The 19,397-nt window shown below is 40.9% G+C and overlaps 1 protein-coding gene across 8 annotated transcripts in view; it reads right to left on the bottom strand.

Annotated features, from left to right (window-relative positions):
• Positions 1 to 1,157: 1,157 nt before the first annotated feature.
• The window catches only part of DST (dystonin), a 436,076-nt gene continuing 417,836 nt past the window's right edge, over positions 1,158 to 19,397 (bottom strand). For 2 of the 8 annotated variants that reach the window (XM_039528292.1, XM_039528291.1), the window contains 9 exons: positions 18,834 to 18,988; positions 18,580 to 18,654; positions 17,685 to 17,702; positions 14,149 to 14,266; positions 11,405 to 11,473; positions 10,450 to 10,649; positions 9,885 to 9,995; positions 6,873 to 6,996; positions 1,949 to 2,214 (listed from right to left, as the gene is read on the bottom strand). In XM_039528292.1, coding sequence (XP_039384226.1) covers positions 1,949 to 2,214; positions 6,873 to 6,996; positions 9,885 to 9,995; positions 10,450 to 10,649; positions 11,405 to 11,473; positions 14,149 to 14,266; positions 17,685 to 17,702; positions 18,580 to 18,654; positions 18,834 to 18,988 — 1,136 coding nt within the window. Of the gene's footprint in view, positions 2,215 to 6,872; positions 6,997 to 9,884; positions 9,996 to 10,449; positions 10,650 to 11,404; positions 11,474 to 14,148; positions 14,267 to 17,684; positions 17,703 to 18,579; positions 18,655 to 18,833; positions 18,989 to 19,397 lie in introns of all 8 variants that reach the window. The other 6 variants (XM_039528296.1, XM_039528297.1, XM_039528295.1 and 3 more) reach the window with 5 other exon arrangements.

The raw sequence follows: 19,397 nt of genomic DNA, 5'->3' as shown, positions 1-19,397 counted from the left end.
AACCATTTACTCAAATTCCTTTGCTTATTTGGTCCATTTGGTTCTGGAGTAGCTGTTACACCTGCTAAAGGAAGGACTGAGGAAGTGTGGTGGAACTTCTTCCCAGCTTGCATCCTCTGCCTCCTCCCTAAGGAATCAAGGCTCGTGCTTGCTGTGTCTCCTCCTCCATTCTTCTGTTAGGGTTTTCTATAGGCGTGCTTAACTATCTCTGTTCCATAACCATTACTTCTAGCTGGACAGCTATGCGATCACACTTGGAGTTTTGCCACTGACTTCACTGGAGCCGGGATTTACACTGCTTGAATTTTATTATATTCTTCCATCTTTTATGAACTTTGATTCTGTGACTCAACTTCTGTATCTGTGGATAGCCCATGCGAGAATATGGGCAAGATCAGCTTAGGAGTTGATGTAATCTTACATCCCAACTGTGCACATGATCAGAGTCCAAATAGTATCACCAATGGCCGCAAGTAATTCTCAGATATAACACTGAATGGCAGGCTCACCTGAGAGGTGGCTCACTTCTGACCAGGTTTCCATTGAGGACTGGGCATGGTTCAGTTCTGCCCTACAGAAGGCACTCTAAGGGCACAGTTTTCTTGTATAGAATCCCAGCATCCGAGTGAGTTTTAAACTACTTGGCCAGGAATCCAGGCCGTTTCCAGTGGCAACTTATTGTGTCCTTAAAAGGCAACTGAAATTTCTAGGAATTTAGTTAATAGTTACGGTAACATCTGTCTGTTAGTTCTGCAGTTTTTTATGGGAAAAGTTCCATCCGTTTCCAATTAAAACAAATGACTGTTATGGCCATTAAAGCAATCTTTGAATAGCAAAATTAATTCAAAAATTATTATTTGACACTCTCCTAGCCCCTCTCCCTTTCATTCATGGCACAGTGGTGTCATACTCTAATACAAAGAAAATAACTCAACACAAAATAAATTAAATATAATTACATGTTATTTGACAGGTACAAATTAATGTTTTATTAAATAAATACAGTAGATGACCAAAATTTGACTGCTGCAAATGGAAAATTACATTAGAGTGTATGATTCTAAGGTAATTATTGGTCATTTCAAATGATTTATTCCCTAAAACATAATGCAGAACACTAATTCCCTGTGAAATAAAGAAATTCAATGGCAAGAAAGTTAAGGGACATGTTTTATTTCATAGCTTTCTGCAAGCAAAATTGCTTTGATACAAAATGAGTTCAATGATACAGTGCTACCATCCACTCAAGCAAAAGAAAACCTCACATTTACATGAATGCACTTTATATTGAATTCTTACAGTATAGTAGTTCTAATACCCAGAGTGTGTCTGGCCTCATTTAAAGCAATGGCACAGAAATGTTGCAAGATATTGGAGTATCGTATGACTGGCAAGTGCGTAAGTAACTTTCTGTGAGTTCTCCAAGAGATGCTGCATAAATAATTGTAGTGTGAATGTGTTTTTTATTCCTTAGTAAGTTTGACATACATCCTTTAGTGTTCGTTTAGTTAGCTCAAAATGTGTAATTGTGTCTTTTGGCTTTTTTTAAATTTTTTTTTTTTTAAAGAAAAATCATGAGGTATCCTTTCCTGTTAACTAATGATGGAGTGATAGGCCTATTTGACTGAGGTTGCAGAGACTTAACTGTACATTCAGTACACTGCACATTTGGGAATTGTTTTAGTGTACTTTCTACACATTACTGTGTACAATTGTTAGTTTACATTAAAACTCTTTTCCCTTTCACATAGGATATGGCATAAACAAAAACAAAATCTGACAAAAATTATACACACAAAATAAAAAGACAAATACACAAATAAGGCCATCTGCAGAATTAAAAATCCACCTCTTGCAATATTTCACAATAATTTCTACATAATATTTTACATCTTACAAACTTAAATATTTAATGCACAAGGCAAAGACCTTTATGGAGCTGATCACATTATCTCTTGGAGGACTTGTCCAATTTGCTGACTGGTGGCCTCCTTTGGGGAGTTGGAATTTTGGAAGGCTTGCCTGATGCTGGCCGAGAACCTGCTCGGGGCTGTGGTCTGCTTGCATTGTGAACAGTCTCTGACGTATCTGAACACACAGACTGGATTTCTGAAATGTCAAAGTCAGATGCATCACTGCCTCGGCGGCTACTTGACCTACTGCCAGCCTTGCTTCCTGCTCGGCTTCCAGGTCTACTTGGAGTCCTCCTGGTGTCTGTAAGGAGAGGGGAAAGATGTCCACCGGCATTAGGGAGATGGGGTTAAAGGGGAGACATTTAGTGGGTGTTTTTACACACTTAGGACCTTAAATATTTCATAAGCCACCCTGGAACTCCCACTGGCACACAGGAAATGAGATCAGTATGTAGCCCTCAGGAAAAAAATGTAAAGTCTGATCCTCCAAGCTGCCTGTGCTTAGCACTGCCGCTTGAGGGACTGCATGGCTGGCTCCTTAAGGTGAGGAAATGAGCACAGAGGCAAACATTCTGCTAATCCTAAAACAGGGCATCTTTCTGAAAATGGCACTCTAGCTCGTGTGACTTGATACACAAGTTCCTGGTGAAATTCTTTGACCTGTGTTATGAAGAAGATCAGACTAGATGATCCATATGGTCCTGACCTGAAAATCTATGAGTCTATAAAACAATGCTATTTCTCCTAATAAAGAGAAAGGAATGTGTGGTTAAATACTGAGGTGTAATAAACTCAGCTACTAGCTTTTCTCATAAAAACATATTATCCTGGCAGCTTCTATCAACTCATTAGTCTTGCAATATACCCTGGCTTTCTAAGTTTTTCCAAATCTAGATGCGGTCACTCTCCGACTTCTACATGCTCATCAGGAATTTTACACAGGCAACATGGACATTGCAAAAGAATTGCCCACCCTTTTAAAAATGCGGGCCTCTCTTCTGACTTATGTATAAAGCCAGGCCTGCACAACATATGGCCCGTGAGCCACATGCGGCCTGCGGAGCCTCACTGTGCGGCCCGCGGGGGGATTCTAAATCCCACACACACAGCGCTCTGCGGGGAGCCCAGAGCCCTTTAAATCCCAGCCGCAGCCGGGAGTCAGAGGGCTCTGGGCTGCCGGCAGCCACGGGGAGCCCAGAGCCCTTTAAATCCCAGCCGCGGCCGGGAGTCAGAGGGCTCTGGGCTGCCCACTGCGGCGGGGAGCCCAGAGCCCTTTAAATCCCAGCCGGGGCAGGGAATCAGAGGGCTCTGGGCTGCCCGCAGAGATTCCCAGCCGCGGCTGGGATTTAAAGGGCTCAGGGCTCCCCGCGGCTGCCGGCAGCCCAGAGCCCTTTGAATCCCAGCCCGCAGCCGCTGATTGCCCCCTTCCCGGACCCCTGCCCCAACTGCCCCCCAGGATCCCCACCCCCTATCTAAGCACCGCTGGTCCTTGTCCCCTGATACCCCTCTCCCGGGACCCCTGCCCCTAACTGCCCCCTAGGACTCCACCCCTGTCTAAATGCCGCTGCTCCTTGTCCCCGATTGCCCCTCCCGAGACCCTGCCCCTTGGGACCCCAGCCCCTATCTAAGCCTCCCTTCTCCTTGTCCCCAACTGCCCCCTCCTGAGACCCCCAACTTCCCCAAGACCCCACCCCCTACCTGTCCCCTGATAAACCTCTGGGACTCCCATGCCTATCCAATTGCTGCCTGTCCCCTGACTGCCCCTCAGAAGCTCTGCCCCATCCAACACCCCCTGCTCCCTGTCCCTTGACTGCCCCCCGGAACCCGCTACCCCTTCTCCAACCCCCAGCCCGCTTATCGTGCCACTCAGACCAGCGTGTCTGGCTCCGTGCAGCTCCACACAGTTGCTGCCATGCTCCCCCGTGGAGCTCACAGCCCCCACCCCCCAGCACCTGCCTTCCAGATCTGAACACCTCAAAATTCAGGAGTGCTCAAGCTCAGTTTGGGCAGCTTTTACTTCATTTCTCCCAAATCAAATATACTGATCCATTGTAACTTGCTGTAGAAAAAGTAGATAAAATTGAGCAAAAAATGCTTATTAGGACTGGAATTGCTATTTTCAACAGCCATCGCCTTTTTGTTTGTTTGAAAGGAAGACAGTGATATTGCATTGGCAAATTCCCTATAGAAAAAAAGAGTGGAACAAAAGAATAATAAAGGCACCTCAACTTTTCCTCATTTATGGACGACAGTCTTATAATATGCATCCAGATATCCTCCAATCACACAAGCTGAAAATTGTTCCACTTTACTGCAGCTCTGTAACCATATGGGAACCAATCCTGTCTGTGTTTTGTGCACATCCAAAATTCCTGCTGAATGACCCGCCCTGGGAGCGAGTTACCAGTGACCCAGGGCTGGGGCAGCAGGAGGTGTGGGGGGGACATTGGTGGGGGGGAGCCCAGCGCTGGGGCAGCAGGGGCTGTGGGTGGGTGGGTGGGTGGGGGGAGAGCCCAGGACTGGGTCAGCAGGAGGGTACAGTGGGGAGCCCAGGGCTGGGAAGGGGGGGGGGCAGCCAAATTTTTTTTTGCTTGGGGCAGCAAAAAACCTAGAGCCGGCCCTGCCGGGTTCCCCCAGCTGCCGGAGCCCCAGGCCCTTTAATTTGACCCCGAGGGCTCCCAGCCACCCCTTTAGCTGGGAGCCCCTGGTTGATTTAAAATAAAGTATCACCTCCCCACCCCCAACTTTCCTTTTTGGCCCACAGCTGTTTTGGTGGGGCGGCGCTGGGGAAGGAGGGTTTGTTTCCGCAGGGCTGGGCACCCCTGGGGCAGGGTGTTTCCGCGGGGCCGGGAGGTTTCGGCCCTCAGCTGTTTTCTTTGGAGGAATGTGGACCTCGCCACTTTACGAGTTGTGCAGGCCTGTATTAAGCACTAGCAGAATTGTAAGTTGCTTCTTCACTCCAAAGATATACAGTTGTAAGACACAATGTGCTACTTGTACCCGGGAAATAAACAAGCAAGCAATAAGCCATGCAATATGTTTGTACTGTTTAAAATGATTTCCTTCTTTCCAGTGGATGAATGAAGAAATCAATGTATGCAAGGCCTGATAACGTGAAATCTTGCTTATTGGGGGGAGGGATAGCTCAGTGGTTTGAGCATTGGCCTGCTAAACCCAAGGTTGTGAGTTCAATCCTTGAGGAGGCCACTTAGGGATCTGGGGCAAAAATTGGTCCTGCTAGTGAAGGCAGGGGGCTGGACTCGATGACCTTTCAAGTCCCCTATAGGAGACTGGTATATCTCCAATTATTACCTTTTTTTATTCAATACATGCATGACATCTGTCATTTGTGTCAATGCAGTTCATATGTCAGGTGGAAAAATCACAACAAGAATCTTAAATGGAATAAAGTTATATAGAGTAAAAGTTTCATTTTAATTATTAAAGAATCAACAAATCTGGCTTACTGTAAGTGCAAAGATATCCTGGTCTAAACATGTGCATTAAACTATTTCTTCTTGAAAAATAGTTTAAAAGATATGAACCATTTGGGTAGGAGTCTCCAGTCCTCCTAAATCCACTCTGCAAGTGCTGAATACAAGTGCAAGAGGCTCTGCTGCCTCCTATGCCAACCACCCAACCTCATCCCTTGCATAGAGGTGTGCTGGGGGCAGCAGGGCGGAACAGAGCTCAGATACTTCCATTTATCCACCAGTGTAATATCCCTGAGGGCCCTTACACCAGTGGTGTAAGTTGCAGCTGTTCCCCTGCGACTCTTATTTTCATCAGGGTCAGGTGGCTCATGGTCAGGGGACCACAGCTAGATCCCTGATGGCCAGCCACTCTCCAATGCATCTGAGCTCTGCAAGGATATAGCTAAGAATCTGCTCTTTTGCTTTTAAATATTTCCTTAGTGGCTGCTAGGGGAACCATTATAAACTACAGGTGTTGCAATTCAGACATTAGCACAAATGTGCACATCACATAGAGAAATCATAGAATCATAGACTATGAGGGTTGGAAGGGACCTCGGGAGGTCATCTAGTCCAACCCCCTGCTCAAAGCAGGACTAATCCACAGCTAAATCATCCCAGCCAGGGCTTTGTCACGCCTGACCTTAAAAACATCTAAGGAAGGAGATTCCACCACCTCCCTAGGTAACCCATTCCAGTGCTTCACCACCCTCCTAGTGAAAAAGTTTTTCCTAATGTCCAACCTAAACCTCCCCCACTGCAACTTGAGACCATTACTCCTTGTTCTGTTATCTGCCACCACTGAGAACAGTCTAGATCCGTCCTCTCTGGATCTCCCTTTCAGGTAGTTGAAAGCAGCTATCAAATTCCCCCTCATTCTTCTCTTCTGCAGACTAAATAATCCCAGTTCCCTCAGCCTCTCCTCATAAATCATATGCTCCAGCCCCCTAATAATTTTTGTTGCCCTCCGCTGGACTCTTTCCAGTTTTTCCACATCCTTCTTGTAGTGTGGGGCTCAAAACTGGACGCACCAATGCTGAACAGAGGGGAATGACCATGTCCCTCGATCTGCTGGCAATGATCCTACTTATACAGCCCAAAATGACATTAGCCTTCTTGGCAACAAGGGCACATTGTTGACTCATATCCAGCTTCTTGTCCACTGTAACCCCTAGGTCCTTTTCTGCAGAACTGCTGCCTAGCCATTTGGTCCCTAGTCTGTAGCAGTGCATGGGATTGTTCCATTCTAACTGCAGGACTCTGCACTTGTCCTTGTTGAACCTCATCAGATTTCTTTGACCCAGTCCTCTAATTTGTCTAGGTCCCTCTGTATGCTATCCCTACCTTCCAGCATATCTATCATTCCTCCCAGTTTAGTGTCATCTGCAAGTGATGACTAAATCTCAGTTTGTCCCCAGGTATTCTCTCCAGTGGTGGCAACCCTTGCAGTGTGCATCATATCAAGTTCTAAAATCAAAGCACTCACCTGCAAACTGCGCTCTAACTCTGGTAGCTGCTGTTGAGATTAGGCTGTTGTCTTCTCCAGAGTGGAAACCTTTCCCTGACAGATATCCTGGCAGTCTAAGTTTGCTCCCTTGTATTGGTGTTCCCTACATAAGACAAATACAGTTGTTTCATCTGTCATCACTGAGATGTATTGAATGGCTCTGAATTTGGAATTCTCTCATCTTCAGAACATGCATGCCAAATACAAAGTCTTGGCTGGAATAATCATTTAGTAATGAGAATAAATTGAACAAGTTTTTTAACATGTAGTGTCTAAAAAATATTAACTATAAAATAATTCAGTCTACTTAGCATCAACATTCTTTACATATGTATCAATATTTAAAAAAAAAAGATGCTACCACTGTATATTTTAATAATCTTACCATATTAGGTTAGTTGAGGGTACAGTACTTAGCATATTACTAGAGAGAAGAAGCTTCATTTTACATGCCTATCTGGCCTAACCCATCTGCCCACGGTTATATGTGTGGAATGCTCTTGTTTTCATTTAAAGATTTTGGTGCAAAAAGCACAGACTTATGACATTTTGAAAACCGTCAAATCACCAGATTTTGAACCTCTTTGCACCAGAGCAGAAGAAAATGTGAGATCCTAATTTAGTTTAAAAATAATTGTTTTCTCCGTGGCCTTATGTTGTTTACAATGTTTCTACCCATAATCTTGCATTGCTGGTTTTCTAGCTCCGGAACTAGTAGGGGCCCTGCAGTAACTCTTCTGTTTGTGGCCTGCCCTGGATGGAGTTTGTTTTATTTATTCAGAGGGAGATAAGGCACAACTGGAGTAGCCCTCCAATTGCCATTTACGCTTTATTTAATAAAATCTGCACATCACACCAGCTACTAGGGAAAACCACAACAATCATTTCAACTCAGTCAGCATAAAAGGACTAACCCACTAAAACAGGCTAAAGATGTAGCCTATCAGTCACTATGAATGCCAGAGAAATGCATTACCTCCTTCAGTTACTTGTGCCCCCTGCAACCTCAAAAGCACTGGGTTTTGAAACATTCATTTAAAAAGCAACAAAGAGTCCTGTGGCACCTTATAGACTAACAGAAGTATTGGAGCATAAGCTTTTGTGGGTGAGTCTGACAGAGTGGGTTTTCACCCATGAAAGCTCATGCTCCAATACTTCTGTTAGTCTATAAGGTGCCACAGAACTCTTTGTCGCTTTTTACAGATCCAGACTAACACGGCTACCCCTCTGATTCATTTAAAAAAATTAATTGAAACTATAGACAGCACATGCAGCAGCCGGGAGATGTAGTAAAGGCCATTACAGCTCTGTCTCAGACACACTACTGGCGGTGGAGACACCATGTAGCATCCCATTACTCCACCAGGGAGACAAGACAAGACAAAGCAACAAAGAATCCTGTGGCACCTTATAGACTAACAGACGTTTTGCAGCATGAGCTTTCGTGGGTGAATACCCACTTCTTCGGATGCAAGACTTGCATCCGAAGAAGTGGGTATTCACCCACGAAAGCTCATGCTGCAAAACGTCTGTTAGTCTATAAGGTGCCACAGGATTCTTTGTTGCTTTTACAGATCCAGACTAACACGGCTACCCCTCTGATACAAGACAAGACAAGTTGACCCACCATCCTGGAGGGCTCTGGGGACACTATCACTAAGAAATAAAATAATACCTTCCTGCAATTATCACATGTGGAAGTTCTTAAATTAATGCCACAGGTTCTCACTGGATTGCAAATTCAGCAAAAACATGTGACTTTTCATTGGTCTTCCTGTACTACAAATTCCTTCCTACAGCTGTGATTTTAAGTACCATCAATTAACCTTATATGGATATTCAATTAACTAAGGGACCAAAGAAAATGAAAGCAAATGTATTAGAAATTAAAAAGCTGTTTAATTTCTGAACTATGATTAAATCTTTTTTAATATATTAAAGCAATAGACCTAAATGCGTACAGTAATATATAGTATTACACAAGGAATGCGTGAAAAGGATCTCTATATGCTTTATGCATCACTGAGCAAAGCCATACAGAGTTATGTGAATTTAGCATTGAAAAGTGCCAGGCTGACAGCATTGGACATTGAAGTCCTCTATTTATGTCTGGAACAGATATACCAGAGGCAGTGGTAGTGCTAGCTTCCCCACACTAACCCATCAATGTGCCTTAACCCTGACCTAGAATGACAACTTTTAGGAGTGAGAAGACAATTTGGGGTCTGATCCAATTGGAGTCATTCCACTGACATCAATTGGTATTGAATCAGGTACTTAGGCTCCATGTCCATTCAAACCAGTCTGACTGCCAACGTGGGTGCTAATTATTACGTTAGTGCGTTTTTTTGTACTGTGCACAGGAAACGAGACCATCAAACTCATTTTCCATGAGTCACCAAACCGTGATCTCATTATAGCAATTGTGGGTCATTACTATCGTAAGCTGAATTTCAATTGCTGAAAGGATCCAATTATCAGTCTCCTGTGCCATCCTGCTCACAATGGAGTGGCATTTCCTCAGTCAGTAACTTCCTACTGCAGATCATAATTTATTAATCTCATGTCTGCATAGTATGAGTGCACAGTACACTAGAAGCACAGAAGAAACAATGTTGGGAAAGGAGTTCATGAAATGCCATCCATAAATCAAAGTGAAAGGTAGGGATTTTTCTAAATTTCATCATCCCAACTGGTATCATATTAATTGTCACTTTATAGCTTAATATTATTGATCATTTATACTTTAAAGATATACTAATTAAAGAATCATAGGGAGAGTTTTTTAAGACTAATATATTAAACACATTGATTAAAAGATCAGTTGAAGTTTAGAAAAAAGGATATAAAAATATTTGACAGAGGTCTAAAAGAGAGTGTATTAATATGCAAGGTACAGTGCAGCTGTGCAAATAATTGTAATGACTGTTAGTGAGTTCACAGTTTTAGTGAAGGAAGTTCATTAGACTAGAATCTCTGTCCTTACTGTACCTCTGAAGATGACCCTTGATATTCTGAGGACTCTGATGGTTTAGAAGGAGTTGACGTTTTGCAGTTTGTCAACCATGGTTTACCATAATTGCGTGTTAAATGATGGGGTGTCTGTATGAAACAATGGCAAATCAAAATATGAAGGACAGTAGATGGAAAACAATGTATTGGAGAGGGATATCCAGGGTACAGAGACCACATTTCACAGTTAATATATATAAAAAAAAGAACTCAAAACAAAGCAGAAATCGATGACAAACAATCTGTAAAAAGAGGATGTACAATTTATTTCTGAAATGGAATGGAGAGGTGCATATTTGCTCCTTCAAAATGCACTCTTTGTTTGCTGATTTGCCCACACGGCACCATAAATGTATGGGAGTCTTTTCCAGTGTTGCAAAAGAGCAGCAAGTGTGAGACCAACACTGAAAACACCCCTCAAGGAGATGAAGAAAAATATAGATATTTCTTTCCTATAAATTCCCTCTTCTGTTAACAATGTTTAAAAGAGGAACAATCTATATCCCATTCATTGATTAATTCAGTGTCATGTATTCAGTCATACCTTGGGTGTACTTGTAGCAACTGCTTGTGGTGAAGCTCCCTGGCCAGCCTGACTTGATATAGAAGCAGATCTGTTGGGAGAAGCGCCCCTTGAAGAAGGTCGTGATCTACGACCTCTTGGACGGAAAGCAGCAACATTCTGACTTGCAGCATCTGCCAAAATGAACTTTTCACGCAGCTCCATGTTTGTCCTCCCTTTAGCTGCAAAACATCAAAGAGAGGGGGCAAGAAGTCAGCTATGCAGATCAGTCAGACGTCCGTTTGTCACCTCTTTTCTCATGCCATCTCCAGCACAGTATGACAACAAATAAAATGCATTACTGTGTAATGCATTCATTTTGGACACACAACAGTTCATGTGTAGAACATGCTTATTCTAGCATTTTAGGCTTGCAGGAATGAACCACTGTCAAAGGAAGTCAGCATGATAATGGAATGCTCAACATGCTAAATCAACCAACTATTAACACATAGACATATCTTGATGATCTGCTTAACTAACACTACAACTACTCATAATAAATAACACTTGCTTGGATGGTCCAGAAAAAACTGCCAAGTACAATGGCAGGAAAGCAGCAAATATATTTATTCTACACTATGCATTACAGTAGTTTGGCGACAGCAATGATGACCACAAAACCCAAGCTATAATGAGGTAATCGATGGCTAAGCGCTCACACAGACATACAGTCACATACAAGAGAACATTCCAGAAGAATCAGATGCGTAGCATGTTAGTATTTTATTGTATCAGCATGAATGACAATTGTTTTTGACACACTTTTCAAGAGTGTCAAAAAAATTAGCATGTAAAGCATCAGCCCACGTAGAAAAATGTTAAGCCAAATGTGATGAGTTAAACATATTGTTAAATATATATATATTAAAGCAAGAGTAGGAAAGAAAGGAAGAGAAAGACAGAGCAGGAGAGACGAAGAGAGAGGTTTGCCAACCTATGGTAGGCTGAGCGGTAATTGAAGAGTTTGATTCCGAACGTAACATTTTACTCCCATGATGATGAACTAGAAAAAATGACACAGGATATGGGTCACATTAAAGAAAATTGTTAGCAGGAGAAGAAATTAAGTACAGCAGTTGCATATGCAAGAGACTCAGAACACCAACCCAAAAGACAGAACTGAATGTAAAAGCTCTCAAAGTTCCCCTATGCAAAAAATAGTGCAGGAATAGACTTAGGAGCAGTGACAAGAACCTTTCTGGAAGAAAGGGGCTTCTCTGCCAACATAAGAATGTAATATAAAATGAAACTGGGTTACATATAGTTACCATACATTTTAAGCTGTATATAATGAGAGCATTATGAAATATACAGTGTGTGAGTAGCTCCTGGCAGAGACTAAGGCTTAAGGAGGGGCCTGCTCCTGCTCCACTGAAGTCAATGACAGCTTTATCATTGACTTCAATGGGCGGTGTAATTTTAAGCACGTGAGCATCCCAAAGAGTTCAGTATTAACATGCTTTAAGCTATGCATGTACTTAACACCTTGTTAAACTGGGGCCCAGGCCCAGTGAGACCTACAGCAGGATTATACAGAGGGTGTTCCACACACATGTCCGAATTAGGGAGTGGGAAAGCCAAGGACCAGCACCAGCTCTCTGAGGGGAAGTAATAAGAATCTAATAATCAGATGTTTATTAATCACAATAGCAGTCAATTACAATCTGAGTAGGATGTGGAGCCCCAGGGAATAGCATGTCAAGAGTATAGCTGGTCAAAACATTTCTCAACAAAACTTTTTCCATTGAAAAATGCTATTTTGTCAATATCAAAATGTTATGTGAAAATGTATCAGCTTTGACAGAAGTTTTATCAGGAAGGTTTTTCAGGTCCAGGATAGAATTTCTGGAGTGAGTGAGACAGAGTGACTCAATAGCCAGGTGGTTAGGGCTCTCACCTGGGAGGTGGGAGCAGTGACTCTCCCACCTCCCAGGTGAGTGTGCTAACACTGAGCTATTGGTGTGTGTGGGGGGGTGTCTCATGATTTTGTTGTTGTTGTTCTTTGCAAAATATTTCAAAAGGTCTCTGTTTATTCTTCATTAGAACAAAAATTTGTTTTTGAAACCTCAACATTTTAAATGAAACATAATTGTTTTCTGGCCAGCCCTACGCAAGAGTCCTGAGAGTAGGGTTTGAAATGTGGCGGTGGTATCTCTTGAATGCTGTTGGACATGTGAAATCATGCAGCACCTAATTCTCCACTGCCTTGCACTTTGTGGAGTCATTTACCCTATGCAGAGTGAGAGTAAAATGCTAGCAAATAAGAATGGTAGCAAAGATGTAAATGACCCTACTGACTTCCAGTTTCTGTCTCAGCAGGAATTGCAATACACTTCACTTCTCCTCGGGATATGAAATACCTGTGTTTTGATGGGCAGCAGGACTTTTTTGGAATACCATTAAAAACACATTTACAACACCTCACTTTCGACATTTTCTACTCCACTTGTGATATTCCCTTTACAGTACTTAAAATAGGAAATGCTGTTACTATTGTGGTAAAGATTTCCATCTGTGAATGGCATCCACTGTTATTGCTTATGGGTTACTTTTTGTTCCCTGAAAGTTTCTTCTTTTTGTTTACGTTACCTACCCTACTGCAACAGTAATTGCAAAATACAAGTGATCTATTTATCTATTAAACTTTTATAATCCTGGGTCCAACCTAGCAGTTCTTAGGCAAAAAATGGGAGTGTTAGCAGAGTAAGTCTGAAGATGAGCATGCTCCCTACTCTTAGTGACTTATCTTTTTCCTCACCTTTCCCTTTAACTTTCCTATTCTATTGCTGTCTGATCCTATTACATTAGTTACTATACTCGTTACATAAAGAACTACATAAAGTTACTTGCTTTTAACTCACTCTGAACAGGTACAGTAACTATTACAATTTTCTAACTTTATCACTCTTGCTACTATTTGTCTTTTACCTCAATTGGCTATTTTGCCCCTTTCTCTTTTAGCTCCTGCTATTCCTGAGTCAGAGAGAACCCACTATCCCATCGGGATGGGACTTCTTGCAAACATCCATCCCTCATTAAGCTGTTGCCCATTTGTGAAGTAAAATCTGATGGAGCAACATGTATACAATTGCCACTCTCCAGTTCCCAGCACAGAGCTGCTCTTTTGCTTGCTGCGCAAGGCTCAGAGCTATAAGAAGGGCTTCTGGGGAGAATGCCAGTGAGAATGCAGCATTACACAAGCAGAGTCTGGGGACAGGATGAGTCCCTAGGTCAGTCAGACCTTGTGGCTGTGACCCTTTGGTTCTGATTACCTTGTGCTGATTTATGGCTTTAAAACTTCACTCCTGCTGAGCAGATTTTAAAAACTGTTGCTACATTTTGTTTCTGCTGAGTCATACAACCAGTGTACATACCATGTACTGCTGTGTACAAGCTCAATTTTTAGTTACACCAGTATAAACCTGGAGTAACTCTACTGAAGGCATCAGAGTCACTCTGGATTTAAACAGATGTTATGGAGCTGCGTTTGGCCCTTAGGATTTTAAAATACACAAAACCAGAACTAGGAGGTATGCACTGAGTCACTATTTAAATAAATAACAGGTGTTTTATACTGTTCAATTTCTATCCTGCAAAAAAAATCCCAAATAGTTCTTGACAATGACTGCATCCCATTAATGATTTTAATGTCCATTCTAAAACAACCTTCTTACATACCCCTGCAAGGATCATTTTTTACTAAGAATTCATCCAGTGCCATCCAGCCACCTCCAACACGAACCATTACCGTACTTCGCAAGATGCGAACCAGACGCAGCTGTTGAGAGTCTCCAAACTGTAAGAAGATTAAACAAAATGCTTAGGTTTTCAATAGTTTTCCACACATAAAATATGCATTTCAGCTCTGATGGGTTAAAATCATCCATTCAAAATTTGTTTTAATTTCTAATCATTAGTAAACTCTTAAAATATGATTTTTTATGAAAATTGTCAATGCTGTTAGGATTTCAAGGTGAACGCCACTGTATTAATCCAAAGAAATATGGTAAGATTGTGAAAAAAGGCTGCCAGGTTTAACTTTATGCTTGATTCTCAAGATTTTGTCTAATCTTGTAAAAGCAGCAAAATTAGTAATACAATAATTGGTTATGTTCTGCATTTGTATGAATTAATCAGCATAAAAACTTTCACTGAACTCTTTGTGCAATAGCAGGGATACAGTTTTCAAAGATATGAAACTTTCAGCTGAAAAGTGTGGGAAAACTTCAAATGATAGATCAGTGGGCTAGAATGTCAGATAAATCGGGGAGCTTTACACTGCTCTGCTCATCAGCTGAGCACAAAAACACCTTACAGAGCCATTTTAACAGCTTGAAACCACCCTCCTTCCCAGGCCTGGGTGAAGGTGGAGTAGCTGGTAAAAAGGGGCTATGATTTGGGGCTTAAAACCACCTTCCCACTCCTCCTGTGTTGTGCTGACTGCTTATTTTGTGCTGCTGAAGACTGGGCCTAAAACGTTGTATAGTCTTGCAAAATGTTCAGTGTAGTTTGTATGAAATACCTTCAAAACCCTGCAGAATCCTCTGCACATCACTGGATCAAATTTGGATCAAGTCAGTAGTGACCAAAAGATATACCCTTCTCATTATTTGGTGGCCTGTGTGAAAACAACTGGCTGCTTTGATCCAGTTCCTACCAATGTCCAATAATCAAATAATATCACCTTTAGAACTGTCACATCTGCTGGCAGCCTCTGCAGCAAAGGCCAAGCATTTAGTTAGCATCGGAGTGAACTAAGCTTGAACCTCAAAACAGGTCTGAAGCACTTTTGTTTAGTTGAGGGATTATTGTGCTCAGGTTTGCACAACTGTGACAACATGCTATATTTGTTATGTGGAAAACAGAAGAGACTCTGCTTTCCAGTGTTATCAATCCAAAACCATCCACAAGATCTAAATTAACTTAACACTCATAATTTCCTGAAGGATCCCACAAGCTCATGAAAATGGAACCAGAGGGATCCAACACCTTCTAGTTGATGGCACATGTTTAATTTGATATACAATTCTGAGGCCAAATCCCGACCTCTAGTCTGCATGCATGCAGAGCCTCGCTGAAGTCAATCGTAGTCAAATGCACACATCTTAGGTAGAATCTGACTGCTGGAGTAACAGTACCTATTTGCTCCAGTGAAGTGACAGAAACATGTTAAAGCCAAATCACACAAATGTGCTCCTTACTTGTTAAAAGACCTTTGGCACTGCTTAAGCAAAGTGGGCAAGAGAGAGCAGAAGGAATATTACTTCTGGGAACCAAACAATAGGAAGCTTACAAGCTTAATTTAATAATCAAAGAAAATTGTGTTCTAAATGAGCAAAATGTAAATTTAAATGAGCTCTATGTTAGATCAATGAGAAAGTATGTAGCCCACAAGTCTACACTAATTATTTTGCTTTGCCTATTAAGGAGGAGGTTTCTTCTTATTCTTTGAAGGAGAGGGATAGCTCAGTGGTTTGAGCATTGGCCTGCTAAACCCAGGGTTGTGAATTCAATCCTTGAGGGGGCCACTTAGGGATCTGGGGCAAAAATTGGTCCTGCTAGTGAAGGCAGGGGGCTGGACTCGATGACCTTTCAAGGTCCCTTCCAGTTTTAGGAGATTGGTCTATCTCCAATTATTATTATTATCTTTTTGTGAAGTCTTGAAGATCCTCTGGCTTTCAGCTTTTTAATACCCCATTTAGGCTCTGCGTTGCAGCCAGACTGAGGCATGGATACTTTAAAACCTGCTGCCAAGTAGCACAACTTCCAATGTGCTGCTTCCTTAATGATCCCGTTCCAGATTTTTATTAAAATATTTTGGATACAGACTTTCTTTGGTCAATATTTATTATTGTTTCACCTAACTTGAAATGAGAAACACCAAGCAGTTTAATAAATAGGTTTACAGGTTGTGTAGTGTCAACAAAGACAAAATTCTGCTCTTGGTTACAGCCATGTAAATCCATTGGTACCAGAACAGAATTTGGCCAAGCTTCTTTAGGAAATTTAGTATCCTTTGCTGAAATAATGTTTTGTAGCTTCTTGCAGCAATAAACTTCAGTTAATCACATTAAATACTCTACTTTTCCTTTCTCAGACACAGGATGAGCACAATTTTCAAAAAGTCTTATCAAATCAAGGCCCTCTCTTTCTATATATTAACTCATTTAAAAAACTTAGGACAGAAGTAGGTTGGCAAAGGTAGGTGCTGAAGGCTACTCTTTGCTGAGCACACACTATGCTATAATAATCTTTGCCAACAACATTTTAAAAGCCAAGGCAAAATGATCATTTCTGTATCATGTAGCAATGATCATGTTTAGCATTAGAACCCCTAAAATCATTTATTCATATAGTTGTTTTTTCCAAGAACATGAATAAGATGCTAGTGGTAACTTTAGTATTAGGTATTTTCATGTATTTACAAGGCAGGCAAGCTGCTTCTATATTTTAACAGGTTGTTTCAGTGTCCATCCTATGAAGGAGTCATTGATCTGCATTTCTTCCAATTAGTGTTGTATGGCACTTTCACAACCAGAGATGCTGATGACCAAACTAACAAGCTAGAAGTATTTTTAAACACAATTACTGTAAATCACAGCACTGGTATGATGGCATGTTTTAAAAATATTTTTGATGGGGGAATGGAAGCAGTCCAAATTTGAACTTCAAGTTTATTCTGCCAACTCAGTCCACACAATTTTGTATTAAAAATATGTGCAATACATTGTGAACTGATTCTTAATCAATCTATTCATTTGATTTCTAATTTAATGCACTGAGATTTCTCAAGGATTCTGAAAATGGAATGGTAATAAGTGACTAAGTAATATGATACAAGATAGAATTCAGAGGCATACTGCTGTAATATATTACATATAAAAAACTCTGAATAGTAGAATAATTAACACTCTTCGTAAATCATAATTAAAATGCAAAGAAACTTATCATATACATTGTTGCTGTCCATTATCTGGTTCCCTTAAAAGTAATCTCCTTAATGAGAATAAAGGCAAAATAAAAAGGGAGAAGGAGATCCTGAAACCAGGAACACTTTATAGCATTTACAGAAACAGCACAGCTGACCAACAATGAATTAGCTCAGGATGAAAGTATGGGAAAAGAGTGGCCATTGCAAGCTTAAATGACTATGCATTAGAAAAAAAACAACAAAAAAACCCAGAAACTTCAGAACACATTCCACTGGTTTATACCTGATTTCCCAGGAAGAACTGATAAGAAATGAAAAATGGAAGAAAGACACAATTAGTTTAACAAGAAATTCTCTGTATGACTCAAGAACACATGCAAACTAATACACACATTGAAACTTCTAAATACAGGATCTAGTTTAGAGATGTGCAGGTAATTAGCTATCCAGAGTATGAACTTGGAAGGATTCATGAGTCCTTTGTTACCTTCCTGGTCCTTTTTTTCCTTTTAAAATCCTCTGAAGATGTTCGATAGTCTGCCTTAGCCAAATAATGAGCACCTCATCTGAAAACGTTCTGGTTATTGAACCTGAGGGTAACAAATGACTTTCTCTGCAACATGGCAGATTCATCTCTGGTACCTGAACTGTTTTTAGGATACCTGGCACATTTCCTGTCTAGCTATTAGATGAAGGTACAGTATGCTGAAAAAAAGTAAAAAGAGGGGATGAGGATGATAAAAATGTTTGACCAAAGTATATTCTAAGAACAATACAGTCTCATGTGTTTAATCTGAATCTGTTTGGAAAATCCATTTTTACTCAGGTGTAAAAAAAATCAATCAGTTAACAAGTCAATATATACTGGTATGTAGGACCAGCTACTGTTTAAATCATTTTGCTATTTAGATATACAAATCTCTCTAAATACTGAGAAAAATGGTTTATTGTAGGTTCAGTGGAAAGTTAAACACATTATTAGTCTATATTTTCTAACACAAATTACTGATGTAAAGTTTAGTGAAGCTGAAACTATATAATTTCCAGGTAGACTTTGAGCAAACGTAAGTATATGATACAAAGTTTCTGTAAATTAATGTAACCCAAATGCTCACATAGTCCTGTTGCCTTGAGAATGTTTGGACTGAAAGAACCATCGAGGTGTTGTGAAGACTTACCCTGTACTTGTTATCCCCAATCTGCTCCACCTGGAATCGTTTTGCACATTTACATTTAGCTACCTGCCTTGTAACCTGCCAAAAAACACAATTGGAATTATTATTTTAATGTTAATTATCAAATTTCGGAAGCCTTAAATAATTGGCAGAACTCAAGTTATATAGGAAGGAAAATAACATTAACGAAACTATTAAGTGTGTGATTCCAGTAGAACATATTAGTTATCTGAGAGCGATAACTATAGAGAGAGTACCTCATCTTCAATTTTGTCAGCATCTGTAAGAGGCTTGTATGCATCCTTGTTTGGATGAAGTGCTGCTACAAATTCATAGTAGTCAATGTACCCATCACCATCTCTATCAAAGATATCTGCCACTGCACTCATTTCAAGTCGGCTGGTAGGGAATTCTGTAAGCCAAAAACATCACCAGGAGGTAAACCTTATAGATTTTCAATCCCATTAGAGTGACTGGATTTATCACAAATCTCAAAGATTTTTAGGCATTAATGACAAGTAATGTATACTAAAACATCAAGTACACTCAGAAAAAACAAAAATCTGAAAAGAGGTGGGGTGTCTCCAGTGCTGGCTAGATTATGGATAATAATGAAGACACTGGTGCATTTTTGGGAGAGAAGCCCAGTAATGAATGCGCCTAGCAACAGATGGAACGTTGAAAAAGCTTTCAAATGACATACAGTTCTACAGTCTTGTAGCATGCTTGACCTCAGAAGTGCAAAGCATACCACAAATCAACAAGTCAAGTTATTACTGGGGCAAGGTCATACAAGCATTTAAAGACAAATTACACATTTA

The sequence above is a fragment of the Mauremys reevesii genome, linkage group 3 (assembly GCF_016161935.1).
Source record: "Mauremys reevesii isolate NIE-2019 linkage group 3, ASM1616193v1, whole genome shotgun sequence".
NCBI classification, from domain to species: domain Eukaryota; kingdom Metazoa; phylum Chordata; order Testudines; family Geoemydidae; genus Mauremys; species Mauremys reevesii.
This window is presented reverse-complemented; position numbering and strand designations above follow the sequence as displayed.